The sequence below is a fragment of the Marmota flaviventris genome, chromosome 3 (genome assembly GCF_047511675.1).
Source record: "Marmota flaviventris isolate mMarFla1 chromosome 3, mMarFla1.hap1, whole genome shotgun sequence".
Lineage (NCBI taxonomy): Eukaryota > Metazoa > Chordata > Mammalia > Rodentia > Sciuridae > Marmota > Marmota flaviventris.
Window position 1 is genome coordinate 54008015 of NC_092500.1, and position 18815 is coordinate 54026829.

The 18815-nt window shown below is 40.3% G+C and overlaps 1 protein-coding gene across 3 annotated transcripts in view; it reads left to right on the forward strand.

Moving 5' to 3' along the window:
- The window catches only part of Ppm1h (protein phosphatase, Mg2+/Mn2+ dependent 1H), a 266367-nt gene that overhangs the window by 227817 nt on the left and 19735 nt on the right, over window positions 1-18815 (forward strand). For 2 of the 3 annotated variants that reach the window (XM_071609704.1, XM_027925783.2), the window contains exon 9: window positions 8967-9118. The exons of the other annotated variant lie outside the window; for it this stretch is intronic. In XM_071609704.1, coding sequence (XP_071465805.1) covers window positions 8967-9118 — 152 coding nt within the window. The remainder of the gene's footprint in view (window positions 1-8966; window positions 9119-18815) is intronic. 3 annotated transcript variants of the gene reach the window in all.

Sequence of the window (18815 nt, forward strand, 5' to 3'; positions counted from 1 at the left end):
AAATGTAGAATGTTCTAGATAGAGAGGAGAAGCAAGGTCACAATCAGAAAACATTTTTCTAAACATTTGTCTGAGGAAAGGAAGATTAGAATCCAAGTTTCCAGCAATTTATTGTGGTTTCTTTTCTCATTCATAATAAGCATTCATGTTAGTATGTAAATTTGTATTCATAATTACTTTTGTGTTATTTTTCTTAAAGAGAATCCAATCCCAAGAATTATATAAACTTCATCCATCACCACAAAGAATGGATCCCCCTGTGCAAAGGGAAAATAAGAAGTTTTAAGGACACTTTGGTTTCATATAACAGTCAGATTTAACAGTTTTCTTAATTTCCTCATTAGTCCTGTATATCTGCAATATCTCATACTTCTGAGTCCTCAGCTGGGGTGATGTGACTGTGGGGGCCAAGTGTCCCCCTTCCCACCATCACCATTATTTTGAATGTCAGGTATTGATCACATGTTAAGGGTATACAGAAGGGCTGGGGTTGTAGCTCAGAGGTAGAGCACTTGCCTAGCATGCGTAAGGCACTAGGTTTGATCTTCAGCACCATGTAAAGATAAAATGTTTTTTTTGTTTGTTTGTTTTTTTGTTTTTAAAGACTGTACAGAAACTACTCTCTATGATTCTGGTACACTCTAACCTTACCTGTAAGAAACTTCATGATTTGTGCTGCTGGTTTCTTTCTCTGTCAAGCTCAACAGTAAAAAAAATCACTTGTATGCATCTGCGTGTCATTTACGGAGTTGTTTAGCCAATGACTTGAGGTTTGCCAACCAGCTTTTTTAATAAAACCAAAATTTGAGGTTTATTTTATTTACTCTTAAAACACACTAAAAAAAAAAAAAAAAAAAAAAACTTGTTTAGCAACTTATTTATGACCTCACAATAAGAGCCAACCTGGAAGTTTGTGTCAAATTTTTGCTGTCATTAGAGATTGTTAGCCTCTGACCCATTACCAAAAAAAATAATAATTTCATTTGGAAATTTCAGTAAAACATGCAGTACCTTTTTTGCATTATTATTTCATTAATGCATGTAAGAATAGTTAGAGAAGTTAGTTTTAAAAAAATGCAAATCCCTGGAATCCACTTCCTGAAAATCTGAATCAATAGGTCTGGGGCAAGCCCTGGGAATTTCCACATTTTTAGATAATACTGAAGCTGGTGACCCAAAGATTGCTCTGAGAAATGCTGTGCTATGCCATTTTGTACTGTGCTTCAGGAACTTGTTTCATAATCCTAAAATGAGCTTGAGAGTCCTCCATACTCTAGTCCTGAACTGTGATTTATTCTTACAACACATGTGGCCAGGCTGGAAGGCTAGGGAGGCAAACCACTCATCTCTGATCCAACATAAGTCTGCTGTGACCTGACTTCTTGCTGCCAGAATAACTGCAATCAGAAGGCTCAACCTGCTGTACAACAAGTGTGCCACAGTTTACCAGTTTGGTGGCACCTTCTCTTCTCAGGCAACATGCCTAGCTGGTTGTTGACCTAAAATCTCTGAAAACCCACCATGGTAAAAAGAGCCTTGTGAAGTAGTAACAGAGGTGATTCTTTCAGGCCAAGTCACCGGAAGCAGTAGCCAGGGGGAATCAAGAATAGCAGTCATACCGTAGGTGACCATAGTACCTATGCCCCAACCATGACTTTTTTTTTTTTTTTTTTTTTTTGGTACTAGAGATTGAACCCAGGGGTGCTTTACCACTTAGCCACATCCCTAGCCCTTTTATATTTTGAAAAAGAGTCTCACTAAGTTGCTTAAGACCTTGCTAAATTGCTGAGACTGGCCTTAAACTTGTAATTCTCCTGCCTCAGCCTCCTGAGTCTCTAGAATTACAGATATGCACCAGCATGCCTGGTTTCAACCAGGAAATTTTAGATATTCAAAAGGTACAGGCACTGTTACCAAGCACAAGTCAAAAGCATTGCAGGTAAGGGGCTCTGTGGTCACTCTGTGCCTCTCCTCCCTCCTGAAGGACTATGATAACTCAATTCATCCACACTGCACTCACAGGCTGGGATTTCTTCTGACCCTTATCACCATAAATGAGCATTTCACTGAACTCATTCCAATGGGCTTGCTCTTCAAATGATTATTGAGCTAGATTCAAGCCTGCTTGTTTACTAAAGTGTTCAGTGAGCCTTTCACTTGGAGGTGAGCAAGCCAGCAGAAACCCAGGGGAAGGCTCGTATCTGGGAACATCCCAGCAGGTAAGCCTAGTTCCTTCCTATAGCTTGCCTTATGAAGTCATGAATTACCAGGCTTCATGTGGAGAAAATGGAAGCCTTGTGTTATATAGCCAAGCATCTGATATAACTTCAGGCTGTCTTCTCCGCTGCCTAATATTTTAGCTCATTTAGAAACTTTTTGAACTATTAGATTGTACCCACAATCCAAAGTCAAATGTTTATTTTGTCTGTAGACACCAAAAAGAAAAAAAAAAAAAAAACCTCAAGAATATCTGTGGTATATTTCTAGTATAAAATTATACCCGCAGCCAAAACAACTAAGTCTTTCTGGGTAGTGTGAGCAGCCAGCATATTTGTAATATTTAAATGCTACTTGATTCATTTGCAGCCAATGCTCTGAAGTCATGGGGCCAGTCACACCAAGGTCTAACTCATTCTATGATGACAGAGTCGGAGAATGTTAGAGCCACACGCTTGTCCAGTGGCCACCTAATCCTAACCTTTCATTTCACAAAAGGAGATTTGGGAGGTCAAGCCTCATCCCTCACCACTGCCCAGAAGAAATCCAGTTCTATAACTAAACCAAAGTAGGAAAAGCTTGACATGCATCTGTCTCACGTCTCCAGATACAGTTCCCTCCCAAGGAAGGCATATGATGTCCAACTCCTCACCCCAGCAATCTCCCTCTGAGGATTTGGTACTCCTCGTCATTCGGTCCACCTAGCCAGGTGGTCCCGACGCTTTGAAATTGTGAATGAACAAAGTTGGTTTACCTGACTATTAAAGGAGACAGAGGTAGGTCTCGAACTGAATTCTGCCACCAGATTCAGTGTTAGTTTCATGACCTCATATAATATACAAAGAAGCACTACAGAGAACATGGGTCCAACCTTGGTGACCTGCCAGAATCCTGAAACAATCTGCCTAGTTTATCAAACGGTGAGGAAATATGTTAGAGTTTTTTCTTCTGGTATAAGTGATATATTTGAACTTCTGTGGGCTGAGCTTTTGGTTGTCCCTTGGAGTAGAGAGGACAAGACTTCATACTCTTTATCTCCTACCACCTACTGGCAGCCTTTACCTTATAAATCACCTTTGGCTTTTCTGCCAGGTACACTGTTGAGAGCCCTAACCACTGTTATTCTAAATGAGATTTTTTGGAATTGAACCCCAGTTTGCCTGAGCCCAGTCTTATTCCTTTCCTTCCACCAACTAGGTTATACTCGGAGTTATTGCTATGAGATCACAAAGAATAACAAGTAATACATTAGGATTTGCAGTTCCCTTCTGTGTGATCTTCTCTGGCCTTCATAATAGCTTTGTGAGGAAGTTAGAGGGGATGTTACATTATTCATTTTCCTTGTTTTTTTTTTTCAATTTAAAAAAAAATGATTTCTAAGATGAGAAAATTTTGTGACTTCGGACAAGCCACTTATTTTCTTTAGCTCTCAATTTTCTCATGTGACTTGTCTGAAGTCACAGAGCTGGCTAGACACAGAGACCTGAAGCAAGGTCTTTTTTCTTGCTCTTTCTCTTCCACAAAGCCAACCCTGAACCCCAGGAGCTCTGCATCCTACATGGAATGCTTAAAAGGGAAAATAGGCTTGAAGAATCTGCTGAGCTCATAAAGAGGTAAAAGCTGCAAGGGCATCCCAGAGAAGTAGCAGAGATTTGGCAAATGGAAGAATGGATGGATTCTTTTTTTAAAATGTGGCTTCAAGACACCCGCATCAGCTTACAGTCCTATGAGCTCTCTTAACATGCCACCAAAATATCATCAGTAATAGGACAAAGACAGGGGTGCATATCAGACAAATGCTGAAACAGCAGCCTGCAGCTGAGGGCTAAGGGAGGGACTGGATTAAAGAGTAGCTTGTCACCAGCTTCTGCTAAAATAGGAGCCAGTGATGACATTAGGACATCTCTAAGTGCTGAGAAGCCGAGAGCCCAGTGAGAAAACTACACTTGACTCATTCAGGGCACATTAGCCAAGGGTCTTTTGTGCTCCCAGACTCATTCCTGCTCCTTGACCTTGACTTTTTTTTTCCTTGTTTATTTGTTTGTTGGTAGCTTTACCGAGGAAAGGGCAGCAAAAGGAAAGTGGTACTCCTGTTACATGTCAGCACAGTCCTTTTTGATGATTCTTGAGGAGTATCGCGGAGTTATCCAGCAAAAACTGTTGGGTCACCATGATTTTCTGAATGGATCTCATGGTTTAATTTTTTTTTTTTCTGCTCCTATTTATTCTTTGTCTCAGCAAGTATTTCCTGAAGTGCTATTGTGGCCAACACTGTAAAAGATACTTCCAGGCCCACAGGAAAAAAAATGCCTAATGGAATCTCTGGTTTCTAGAAGCTGAATCTTGGGTGGAAGATAAGATGACCACCTCCCTTGGTGTTCATTATTTACTAGACAGGGGTAAATGTCCTGCAAGGGAAATGCTTCTTTTGATTACTGAGTTGTTACCAAGCATTAGGCTCTGTTCTAGGCACAGAAACAAATAGGACAAGGCAGACCATGCCCTAGAGAAGTTAATTGCTTATTACGGTGATTTTCAAGATGAGATACCCCCACCACTTTCATAGGTATTATTTGGGATTTTTATTTGTTTTGACACCTGGACCCCAGCCCAGATCTAAATGATTAGAATTTATAAAGATGGAGCCCGTGGATTGGTTAAATAGCACTCAATATGATTCTTAAATACATGAAAATTTCAGAATAACTAATCTTGGAGAGGAGACAGACAGGTGAACCCAGATGTATACATATAGGTAAATACTGCATTAGGAGACTTGAAGTACTATACTGTGTTTGCAAAGGATTAGGGGAGAGAACAATGGCTGTTCTTTGGTCTTCCCTAGGATTTCTGTCACAATAAAGGGTAGTATCCATTCCTTTCAGCCCCACTTGTTTACCAATAGTTTCACACTCTATCTACATACTCTTTAATCAAGAGGAGTAACAGGAACAGAAGATGCAGGAAGGGACCCATCAGAAATCACCTCACTTGTTCAAAATGGTAGCATCATTGAGAGCGCCCCACCCCATGACCACATCTTCTAAACTCACTCTGTTGCTCTCCTTACCTTGCCTTATTGCTTCAGAGCACCTGTCATTCTTTGCTATTGTGATTTGTGTCACCTTATCTACTAAGATTAGAACTTGAGAAACTTTGTCACTTTTGTTCACTATTTTTCCCAGTGCTTGGCACATAACAGATGCTCTCTAGACAAATAATGAAGCTAGAGGGATCAAACAGACCCCATCTTAGTTGCTCAGATTACACATGGTCCTCATCTTACAATTTTTTCCATTTTATAAATCAAAAAATGGTATAAAAGCGATACATTTTCAGTAGAAACCATATTTTGAATTTTGATCTTTTCCCAGGTTATCAATATGTAGTGTGATTCTGCCCCGCAATGCTGGGTCGCAGCATCAAGCCACAGTGCACAGTCCTAAGGGGCATCTGCCAGTATTCTACACTATACTGTGTTCTGAGCTATAATGTTCAGTAATTTAGTTGTATTAGATGCAACTTACAATATTTTTAATTTAACAATGGGACTTTCAGGACATAACCCCGTCATAAGTCAAGGAATATCTTTATGTTGCTCTAAGAAGCCACAAGACCCAGGGAGTTCCATGGTCTTTGGCTCCCATCCAGATGGGAACCAGGGAAGGAACCATTGGAAGCCCTGACCATGTTCTCCAGCCCCCTTCAGACAAAGGTAGTTCTGTAGGCACCTCTCTCCCTTGAGACTGCTGAGACTCTCTTCCAGATGTCTAAGACCCAGGGAGCCTCAGAGCCCATTAGTTTGATGTGAGGCTTCCAAGAACATTGAGAAGCTATTTCAGAAATTGAGCCGGGGAACTTTGGGGAGGTGAGTGTGGTTCAATTGAGGAAAGCCAACAATAGCTTCAGGGAGGGAAAGTCAGAACTCCAGAGGCCTCTGGAATCCTTTGAAGCCCTCGATTCTGGGGAGGATGAGCATGCAGCAGGGTGACTTGCATGGCAATCCAATTTTTCTGAAAGCATTTTCACAAAATGTTCTGCATCGTAGGTTAATGTATAAGACCCGAGTTGTAAGTGGAAAGTTGGCAAAGTCCTTTGGAAATTGGCTAAAGGGCAGGAAACAAAGGGTAGCAGTAAAAACCTAAAAGGATGTTAATTGAGGGGTGCCTAGGGGAATAGGGTTGCTACTAGCTTTTTATTATTGACATAAAAATTACGTGGAGAATGGTATTGAAAGGGACTTTCATGTTAGCTAATGAAACTGCATTAGTGAGCTGTGAGTGGAAATGTGAATAGAAGTAGGGAAGGGTTCCATTTACTGATGGAATTGAAGAGTAGCATTTTGTAGCCTGTTTGTATGTATGAACTCACCCTGTTCTTTTGGCCAGATTTTCATGGGTGTGTTAGGCAAGACAACTTTAGCTTGAAAACTCAACCTGTCAAAGTTGTTGAGTCAGCAGGAAGCATTTCAAAAAGGTTTTGGAACCCTCTTCACTGGAAAGATTCTGAAATCCAGTGAACATCTTTAGATTTGGAAACATCTCTGTTAGAAGGAGCTGGACATTAATTGGAATCTTCTGTTTAATTGCAAGCAAAAGATTGGGCTGTCTGACATCCTCATCTTTCATTACTTTATGTGTTCTTTTCATCGGAGCTCAAATTATCATAGAAATTTGTTGTAGATATGAAGCTAGCAGTGTCTAGTATGCAAAGTTATTGCATACTGGAAGTGACAACACAATGACATTTGCTGTCCTTTCTACTCTAGGGAACAGTGTGTGTGGTGTTACAGAGCTTGCAGGGCCCTTGATTTCCTTGTTGACAAACCTGACCCAGAGGGCTTCTCTATGACCTTGTTCCTCACAGTGTGGTCCATGGACCTGCACCTTTGGTATCACCTGGGAGAACAAGAGACTCTCAAGCCCCTGCCCAGACCTGAAGTAGAGTCTGCATGTTAACAAGATCCCCCGTCATTGCTGTGTGCAATAACATTTGAGAAACCCTGCTCTCACACACTGGGCAACCGCAGAGATAAAGCAAAAGGGGTGAAAATTAGAGGATAAAATTCTGGCATTTAGGGACTTTCCAGTCTGCTAGAAGCTTAAGTTTCTATAACCTTGAGTGAGCATGCCTTTTGAGGAGATGATGTTAGAAGCCAGTGCAATATTCCCCTGGGTGTGGTTGATATTCTGGGCTATTAGCTAATTGTTACCATCTAATATGCAGGCCACAGAGGCCTGGCACCTGGTAACTGCTTTTCATTTGAGCTCATTTACCAAGGTTCAGGGGTAGGCATTTTGTTGTTTTCTGCAGCTGGGGATAGAATGCTAACCCAAAGGACCAGCACCCCACTGGGTATCACTGTACCAGGCAAACCTTACAAAAACATAGGAGGCTTGGCTGTCAAAGACTTGCATTCAAACAGCTGGTAAGCTTCTTAGAATTCTTTTGTCTCTAGATATGAGGTGACAAAATGCTGACTATGTGATGGACACATGGGAAGTTAACAAGGCTCCACCACCCTCTATTTTCTCCCTCATCCCCTGAACTATAGCTTTTATTCAGTCTCACTTTTAGAAAATATGACAGAGAAGTGAGAGGGTAAAGGAGATTGATTATATTGACCTGCTTTTTTTTTTTTTTTTTTGTACTGGGATTGAAGTCATGGGCATTTTTCCACTAAGCTGCATCCCCAACCCTTTTTACTTTTTTATTTTGAGACAGGGTCTCACTGAGTTGCTGAGACTGGCCTAGAACTTTGGATCCTCCTGCCTCAGCCTCCAGAGTTGTTGGGATTACAGGCATGCACCACGGCACCCAGCCTAAATTGACTATTTTAGTCGTCAGTTGATGAAGTGGTACAGGCAGGGGCTGATTCTACCAAATTAGGCAGGAATAGCAATAAAACCCCAAACTCCTCCCCACTCCTCCCTACACATCCCCAACCCTGCCCAAATAGAGTGAACATGGAGTTGTCACCTAACTCAAATAAGGCTTGATTTTTATTCTTTTTAGTTTTGCCAGGGCTGCTCTATTCGTTTTGAAGAGCTTAGGTAAATGTTGAAATATCCAAGTCATTCAAGGTGCTGGAGGTAAGGAAAGACTTAAAGTTTCTCCAGACAAAGGCACACTTTGAAGATTTGGACTGAGCGGATTCCTTTGTCACTTAGCATAGATTGGAACTCATTAAATCTGAATGTAGTGTGAGCCCCATTCTTACATAGAGGAATCTGGTCCCTTGGACCTCAGAACAAGTAAGGCAAGGATTTTGCATGAGTGCCTTAGATGAAGTATGTCCCTTTAGTCCTAAAAGAATAGGACCCAGAGCTTTGTGCATGTGAGGCAAGCACTCTACCAACTGAGCTATATCCCCAGCCCCAGGGTGGGCCCTTAATAAATGTTTGCTAAGTGAATATGCAAAGGAAGAGCAGGAAGCAAGGTCCTTACTGATCTTCTGGCTCACACCATGCCTACTTGGTCATCATTCTAACTCCACCTCAGGCATTACATTTTCATCTAATTAATCTAATTATTAAGCCCACCTCTTAGGCTCTTTCACAGTTGTGTATTGGGCCTATATGTTTGTATGGCAAATCTTCAAAGGAATATACCCTCGGCCACAAAGCTTCTGTATAATCAAGTAATTTACAATGCATACCTGGAAACCACTAAGCTAGATAGGAAAAGGGAAGAGGAATAAGAAGTCAGTTTGTTACAGACCATAAAAGGCATGCTCCTGTTCTTTTTAGGTAAGAGTCTACGATCTCTCTAAATATGAGCATGGAGCAGATGATGTGCTGATCTTGGCCACTGATGGACTGTGGGATGTTTTATCAAATGAAGAAGTGGCAGAAGCAATCACTCAGTTTCTTCCTAACTGTGATCCAGATGACCCTCACAGGTTTGTGCCTTTCTATGACCATGGGGTTGTTCCCTACACAGTCTTGCATGACATGACTGAAACAAACAGCAACATGCAGTTTCATCATGCATGATTTATAATAGAGGCTGACGTGGATGATTCAGAACTGAACACACCTATAGAGGTACTTTCTTGGCCAAGTGAAAGTCCTCCTTAAGTTGACCCAAGATACAAGTGGCAAAGAATTTAATTTGTTGAGAAATTTTAACAGCATATCTTTTTCACATTCTTACTTTATATCTTCCAGTATTAGATCCTGCTGATGTGGGTGGTAACAGATCCTTTCCAGTATGGATTTTCATCCACTGGATAATTGTTTGGTTTTTGTTGTTGTTGTTGTTTGCTTGTTTGTTTTGTTTTTGAGAAACATTGAGAAGGGAGAAAAAGATTAAAGTAGATTTTTCTTTGAAGTATAGTGACAATGTTAATACCTTAACCCTAGAAGGCTCTCACAAATAAATAGAACTCACCCCTGGAGAAAGGCAGCTTTAACTGGAACACAAAGAAACAAGTCAACATGATGAAAAGCCAACAATAACAACAGAAACAGTAGAATTGGACCTGTAAATATTTCCTTACTGGGTTTATCAAAAATATAAATTTTTTAACATGACTCAGAAATCTTTTAAAAGGCATAAAAAATATGAACAAGGATAAGAGACTACAAAACAACAAAGCACATTTTTTAAATAAAGAAATTAAACTTCTAGAGATGAAAATATAAAAATAGGAATCAATAATTCAGTGAATTAAACAGATTAGAGATTAGAGATAGTTAAAGAGAATGTTGGTGAACTAGAAAATGCATCTGAATAATAACCCAAAATATGGCTCAGTGGGACAAAGAGAAGAGAAAATGTGAAATGAGACTAAGAGATTAGGAGGATGATGTAAGATGCTCTAGATAAATTTCCAAATGGAAATACTATAGAAAGTCTGAAGGAAAAGTTCCCAGTGCTAACCCTAAGATTCAAAAATCCCAATAAATCTCAGCCAGAAGAAAAAAAAAGAAGAAGAAAATTGTAAATAGATACTTCTTAGTGAAACTAAAAAACTTGACTTCACCTAAGATATTCAAAGCAGCTGGAAAGACAGATACACAGAGCTGTCATTTAGACTGATGGACAACTTTTCAAAAGCAACAATAGGAGCTAAAAGACAATAGAATTGTATCTTCAATTGGCTAAAAAAAAAAAAAAAACTGTCATCCTGAAAGTTTTTCATATGTAATAAAACTATCAATAAAGAGGATGAAGTAAGAAAATTTTCAGGTCACACAAAAACTGAGAAATTTTACTGCCAACCAGCCTCCTCTGAAGAAAATTCTAAAGGACATACTCACATGAAAAAAGGAAATCATCCAAGGTGGGAGACCTGAGAAGAGAGATTATTAAGCTAAAAAGTTAGTAAATGTACAGATGTATTTAAATATATATTTACTGTATAAAATAATAAGAATGTCTGATGTGTGGAGTTAAAAATCAGACACATTTAGTGAACAAAATAGTAAATAAATTAACAAAGAGGAATAGTAATCAACTTTGGGATGCTATGGTTCTTCTATTTGTGAAGAGGTGAAAGATACTTAACTTTACACTTTGAGAAAACAAGTTTAAATAGCTAAGGAAACAACTAAAGTACTAGAACATCCAACTCCTAAACTAGTAGAAGAAGAGAAACCCACATGGAATAAAAGCCAAGCTTCTGAACAACTGATTAATCAAGAGAGGAAGTCATACTGAAAATTGGAAATTACTTGCACCTGAATAATAGTACTACATAACAACAATTTAAAGATTGAATTTTGAACCTTCTTTTTTTCTTTTTTTTTTAAATTTATTCATTTATTTTAGTTGTAGTTGCACACAGTACCTTTTATTTATATGTGGTTCTGAGGATCTAACCCAAGGCCTCACCCATGCTAGGCGAGCACTCTACCACTGAGCCACAACCCCAGCCCCAAGCCTTCTTTTTTTCTAATTTAATGAGCTAAGCACAGATGGAAGACTACTCATCGCTGACCTGCCTTTAAGTGACTCCCTTCTTTCCACATCCTGAGGGAACTTTATCCAAGCTCCCCTGGTGTCATGGGGTCCCTGACCACAGGAAGAGGCCCTTAATCACAGAGAAAGTTGTTTCTTGGAGTAAGACTTTGAGGGCTGACTTATGTTATTTGGTGAGTTCTTCCTATATTTTCCACATAAACATGTACAAAGGAATTCTTATAACTTCTGTGGACAGAGCCAAAGGATGGAGCCGTCTACCTGCAGACTATGTGTACTTTTCCTTTGTGCGGGCCATGAGTCAACATCTGTGTTAATTTAAAATGTTAAGTCTGTGGTCCTTAATTCAATAACAGCACCTAATGTAAGAAGTATAAATATCAGGAAAATAATGGAAGGAAAAAATTAAGACCAGTGAGAGAATAAATGTATAATAAAAATAAATTATAAAGCCAAAATTTCATCCTTTGAAACAACATATTAGGCTAATACAAGTCAAAACCACAGTGAGATGCCACTTCACACTCACATAAGTGAAGTAAGGTAATCACAAAAGAACCAGTATTGTATGATTCCACTTACATGAATTTGACCTACAGTAATCAACTCTGTAGGGATGGAAAATAGAGATGATGCTTGCCAGTGGTTGTAGGGAGGGAAGAATGGGGAGTTGGAGCCTGATGGGTAATGAGTTTCAGCTAGGAAAGAAGAAAGAACACTTGGAGACAGAGGGTGGTAATAGTTACACAATGATGAGTGAACTTAATGCCACCGAAATGTGCACTTTAAATATAAACTTTAAAATGGTCAATATGCTAAATTTTATTTTATGTATGTTTTATCACAATGCCAAAAAAGCAATTAAAAAGCAATAAAAATTAATAAAGTAGATAAATTTTCTGAAAGATTAATCAAAAAGTGGGGGGACAAATAAACAGTATTAGGAATACAAAAGAGTAATAACTCAGATGCAGCAGCAATTAAAATAGAAGATGTAATTATGAACATATACATATTCTTTAATAAGAACATTATAAACATAACTTTATTCTAAATTAAACTATATAATCAGTGCAATTATAACCAAAATATCCATGGAGTTGTTTTTTGTTGTTGTTTTTGTGATGCTGGGGACTGAACCCAGGGCCTTGTGCATTCAAGGCAAGCACTCTACCAACTGACCTGTATCCCCAGCCTTCTGTGGTATTTTCATTGAACTTAACAAGCTGATTCTAAGTACTGTGTTGAAGGACAAGATGCCACGAATGTTTGTAACATTTCTTTAGGGCTCTATAGTTCTTTCCCTACTAGATACTAAGATAAAGCCAAAGTAATTAAGGCAGTGGAAATAATAAAAATTGGTTCTTATCTCATAAAATAAACCAAAATCAAATCCAGGTAAAGTAAGACTTGAATGTGAAAGGCCAAAATAAATACAATTTTTAGAAAACAGCATAGGAGATAATCTTAGGTCCTTGCGATAGGGAAGGGTTTCGTAAACAAAATGTAGAAAGCACAGTTGTTTTAAGAAGATTGATAAGTTTATGTCAAAATTACAAAATTTAATTCTCCAGAAGATAAAGAGAGTAAAATGACAATTCATGAACTGGGAGAAGGTATTTGAAACTTATATAGCTAACTGAAGAGGGACTGTTATCCATTTTATATAAAGGGCTCTCATCGAGCAATAAAGAGAACACACACAAAAAAAATCAGAAAAATGATCAGGAACCAGCCAGACATTGCACAGAAGAGGAACAGTGACCAATGAATATACAGCAAAATATTCGACCTTAATAATCAGAGAAGTATAAAAACACATTGAGAAGTGTTTTCTCACCAGATTGACAACACTTTGAAGTCTGATTGATCATCTAATTGTAAGAGTTAGCAAAGAGGTGGAACAGCTGTCAATGGGAGTTCCAAGGACACAGCACTTTCTATTTTGAGAAATAGCTCTAATGAAGTCATTTACCTTGGCATACCTGGTAAAGTGGAGCATGCACCCCTGGGTCTGTTTTTGCAGTGGTGGATCTAAAGTTAGAGTCCTCAGGTGTGGCACCAGCAACACCTGAGAACTAATTAGAAAGGCAAACATTCAAGCCCTGCTCCACAACAGTCAAATCAAAATTCCACTGGTAGGACCAACAATTTTTGTGTTAGCCAACCATCCAGGTGAACCTGATGCTGCTAAAATTTGAGAACCCACTTCCCTGGAGCAATTGTGACATCATCAGTCATGCAAAATGATGCCCAGAGAATCATTTTTAATTACCAAAACCAGGAGTAATTTGCATGTCCAGTCATAGGATGGGTAAAATAAAAACAGAATACTGTACATCCCCAAATAGGAATAAACCAAAGCTCTATACTCCTTAACTAGGAAGAATCTCAAACATGTGATGTTGAGTTGAGTAAACAAAACAGAGATGATGGGAATATAATTCCATTTACATGAAGCAAAAACTACTGATATATCATTTAGAGATATAGATATTAAAACCATAACAAAAAACAAGAGAATTAACCCAAATTGTAGCCATACCATCCTGAGTACATGCATTTTCATCCAATCTCAGAAACTGAGCAAGGTCAGGCCTGCTTAGTACTTGGATGGGGGAATTAACCCAGAACTTAGGATACTAATTAACTTGGGAGGAAAGGTAAGGACTTAGGGGATATGTGCTTGAATAGGGGCCACTCACTGGACCACCAAGATATTTACCGGCAACATTCTGTTCCTTTAGCCTAGATAGCATGTACATAATTCCTGTTACTTTTCAACTGCAAATGTTATATAGTAAAATATGAAAGGCAGTGTAGTCTAGTGGTTAGGAGCATGGAATCTGCCATTGGACTTCTCAAGTTCAGGTTTTGGCTCTTTCTTCTAGACTTGATGACCTTGAGAAAATTTCTTAACTCCTCTGTGCCTCTGGTTCCTCTAGTGTGAAGTGGAGCTCCAACTGTGCCAGCCTTGTAGATAGATATAAAAGTGAAGTGCCTGATCTACAGTAGCACTAAAAGAAGTGTTTTTTGTTTGTTTGTTTGTTTTTGTTTTTGTTTTGGGTAGCAGGGATTGAACGCAGGGGCACTCAACCACTGAGCCACATCCCCAGCTCTATTTTATATTTTATTTAGAGACAAGGTCTCACTGAGTTGCTTAGTGTCTTGCTTTTGCTAAGGCTTTGAACTCGTGATCCTCCTGCCTCAGCCTCCCGAGCCACTGGGATTATAGACAAGTGCCACCAAGCCCACATAGAAGTGTTTTGTTTTTTCATTTTTTTTTATCATACGTTTCATGTTTCACACAAAAAAAAAATTTTTCAGGAAAAATGTGAAACTAAACAATCTGTCTCCTCCCAGAATTATTTGGTATAATTTTGCTCAGGTGTAGAAGAATTACTGTTACTTTTAATTAAAGATTCTTTTGTTTGAATTTGAATGTATTTTTCTCCCTCCAACTTTTTATTCTGTGTTATGTGTCCTACTTGCTAGCAACATTCTCATGTCGATTTTCTCTACTATGATTATTTTTATAAAGCTTTGCAAGGCCAGCTGCCGGTTATGAGTTAAAAGATGCTTGACACTTTTTAAAATTTCTCTAAGCTGGCCTGGTCTTGCCTGCCAGCCCGTCTCTCTCCATGGCAACCAATCTGCCTGCCAAGGAATGGTTACCTATGGGCAGCATGCGTGCCAGGTCAGAGCAGGCTCCTGGGGTCAGAGAGAACTGCTGCCTACAGACGCAGAGTTTGCCGGCCTTTTCTCTGAACAAACAGGACAGAAATAAAAAATATTCTTCAGTTTGCCTTTCAGGGAAGACAGCAAATCCTAACCTGACAAAGAATCCTCTATCAATAAGATGAATGAGTGAAAGGAAAAGTTGAAGGCCAGATCACTGGTAAGAGAGAGACCCTCAGGCTAAAGATCAGGAAAAGTATGGATAATTTTTGAGCTCTTGAGACAGGACATAGGGGTTGAGGTTTTCTTCTTTGACAAATAACTCCCATTTGGATTCATTCGTTTGGGAAATAATGCTAAGGACTTGTTCTATGATCCAAGGCCTGCTAGACACTGGGAAAGAATCTGTGAAATAAATAGACTTCATCTCTGTCCTCTTGGAGTTTGAAGTCTAGAGGGGGTTACAGAAGCTCAGAAAGTCACCTTATGATGATTCAAGAGAGGAGCTTATTATAGCCCAAGGGATGTCTAAACTTAAACCTGAAGAATTAAAGAAGCATGAGCAGGCAGTGTAGGGGTTGGGTGGAGTTGGGGAGGGCAAGCATGGCACATTCAAGGAAGCCAGCGGTCATTGTGGCTCACTGGGCTGACATGAGGTAGAGTGTCAGCAGACAGGCTGTGGGGTCAGTCCCAGCCATATCATGCCAAGCTTTATGCATTCACAAGATTAATGAATGAAAATTTTTTTAAGAAAGAAAGTCTATGGAAACGATATGAAATTTGTATAATTTGTTCATTATGGCCCATAATCAGGAAACGTTCTGTACAATCTGATGGTGAAAATCAGCATGAGGACCATCCCCCACCCCTGTGTGCTCCTTAGTAACTTTAGACGTATTGGGACATCAAAGCAACTTAATTTGTTTCAAACTCAGGAATCGTGTCAAATGGTGTTCTCTTTCATGCGTGTGGCATCTTTGCACATATCTGAGTGTAATTTGGCTGGAGGACATCACATTCATGCCCCAGGCTGAGCATGTCTCCTTGGGAGTTCCAAGGACACAGCACTCAATCCCAAAAGCTGGGTGCCCTCCCAGCTGGGAGCTGTTCTAATCTTGCCTCACAAAATGGAAATATGAGTGGAATTCACCCTAATGGGTTTTAGCCCAAGTCAGTTTCTGAGATGATAAAAGGTCAACTGTAATTGCAAAGCCTCTACCAGCCCTTCTTTGGCTGGGAGTTCATTTTGCTGTAAATACAGCCCAGGACCCCAGGTTTGCCCTTGGAATCATGGGGCAGTGGAGTGGCTGGGTCCAAGCTTGGGGGGCTGACCAAAGGATGCCAGCCTATTGTTTGATACAAGATGAGAAAGGAAAGATACAGTCCCCAGGGCTGGAGGGAAGGGAACAAAGCAAGGAAGAACAGCAAAATGTTTCTGCATTTGAGGTTTTGAACAAAATGTTTTTGCATTTGAGGTTTTGCGTGGGCCTGTTGTACTTTGAGTTTTACCAGGTTTTCCCAGTTTTGTCTAGAAAGGAAACAGAAAGAGGCAAGGCACATGTCTACCGCTGACAGACAGGAATCTGGAGTTTCTTGATTGTTGGGCATTTGTTTATATTGTGTGCAGGGTTTTTCTTTTTGTATTTCCCTAATGACACCCTTCCCAATAAGGTATTTAAAATAGCACCACCACCACCACCACCCTCACCCGAAGGCTTGTGAGAGAAAAGACTGATGGCATAAAGAGGTGTTTGCCCAGCTCTCGCCTCACACCCTCCTCTCAGGCAGGGATGGGGACAAATGGCTCTGTGATCCTCTTGACCCTAGTGCATCTTGTTAAGCCCTTTTGCTCCTTTTGAACTGTCTTGACAAAGAAACTAAAAAATTTAAAGGCAGCTTTGTAGATGAGCCAGAATATGAGTGCAGTGGGTTTTTGTCTTTCTTTTCTTTTTATTGGAGTTTGCCCTGAAGTGTAGCAGAGCTGGCAGCTCTTTTGACTCTTCTGTGGGGTCATGAAATAAACTGTTCACAGGAAACACATCATAGTGCGTTCGAGAGTAGGGTTGTTGGAGGTCATGGGGGTTGGCTATGCAGGACTCTGGTTTCCCATAATTCCAGTAAGATTCTCTTTTGAGACCTAAAGATTCTACAAGATTTGGAGAAGGTACTCAGAGAAAGACCTGGAAGGGGTTTCCTAAGGCAAAACAATCTACAATTGACTATCCCCTCTGTCGGGACTAAACAGAGGTTTAGTCCCAGAGATTTAGTTGGTGGGGTCTCCTGAGGGAAATCGTCAGAATGGAAGCAAGTATGTAAACACTCAAAAAAGAAGCTTAATATTTTGTCAGAAAGGAATAAATTGTTAATATTACCAAAGGGAGAGGGTGTGGACAAAGTCAAGAGAAATTGAAGCCTGAGAACAGTTAACCAAACATGAAATCATGGTATAGATTCATGTTCCAAATGCCCAAGCAAAACTTTGCCCATCCTTTATTTCCTTAAACCTGTTTGCAGCAAACTTAGTTTTTATGTCTTGGACCTAGCAACCTTTTATTCTCCTGATATATACTCAGGGTGTGTGCATGTGTGCGCACACACATGTACGTTGGGGATTGAACCCAGGACCTTGCACATGCTGAGCACACACGCTACCACTGAGCTGCACCCCCCCCCCCGCCCTACCAGGATCTTTTAATGAAGTATTCAGTCTGCAAGTACCAGTGCACCATAATCCCATTCCCTCCAATGAAAGAAGTCTTCTCAGGGGCCAGATCTTGCTTCCACTATCCTCCTTCACTGCCACGCTCTGGTTAGTTGTGAGTCTTGAGAAGGAAGGGGTTAATCCATGGAAGGTTAATGGTAAAACACCCACCAATGCTGATAACAGGCATTAAATGCTAGTTTAATATAGGTATTAAATGCTAGTTTTTCTTACTCTGATAAAATAAAATTTATTTTGGCAAAGACACAAAGGTCCTTTTTTTTTTTTAATCTTTCCATGAGTTAGCTGAACTAATTTCTTAGCAGCACCATATGGTATTCAATAACCATGCCTCAAATGCAAAAAGGAAGCGTTCCTCCCCCCCACCCTGCCCCCTACTATGTCATTTACAGGTTTTCAGAACAAATTCGTTGAGTGTTTGATCTGGTGTTTGAAGACTAGATAAAATCTGCATTTTTGTTTCTTGTGCACTGTTTAGCATATTCAGATCCGTGGGAATTTGGAAGTCAGCCGGAGATCCTGGCTGCAGCAGCCTCTGCACAGCACAGACAGGCCCAGTTTTCTATCCCCAGTGCTGTTTGTGTGGCTGGTGGAGCAGAGCTATGTGGCCACTTAGCAGTGTGGCCACATCAGGGCATTTCAAAGAGCTTGCCAGGAGGAACTGAGGAGGCAATGGTGTGTTATGTTCCTTTGTGTTGAAATATTACTGTTTGGAATTTGAACTAAAATACACTCACCATCTAAAAAAGCCAGGGAGACAGTGCCAAGATGCAGAGAGGTGGACAAAGCCTGTCCCCCCTTCCCTCAGGGGTGGGGAGCTGTCTCCAGCCTATCCTTGTTCCAGTGTTTCAGGGTAGAGTCCCTGTACCCTAGGCTGGGGACAGAAGCTGGTGTGAGCAGCTTCACCGCCTTCAACTGCTTCAGAGCTTGGTTGCCAGGGTATGGCCCTGGCTCCCATTGGTGAACCTAGATGTGTCCCTCCTACCAAGTCTATTTGCCACTTTCCAAGCACAACAAAGGCCACCTCCAAGGCAGCCCCCACTCTCCACCACCCAGTCACCATAGATCAGGGCCAACGTTCCAAAGCTGTGGGGGGAGCCTTCCACCTCTTAAATCTCAGGCCTGCTCAGAATGCAAAGAGGATTCCTCCTCCTGTTCCCATCACATGGTATTACTGAGGGGTATCAGCAGATGGAGGCTGCCTTTTATATGCAAATATTTGGAACCCATTAATTCCCCAGTTCCTCCCTCTTATAAGACCCTGTCCATACCA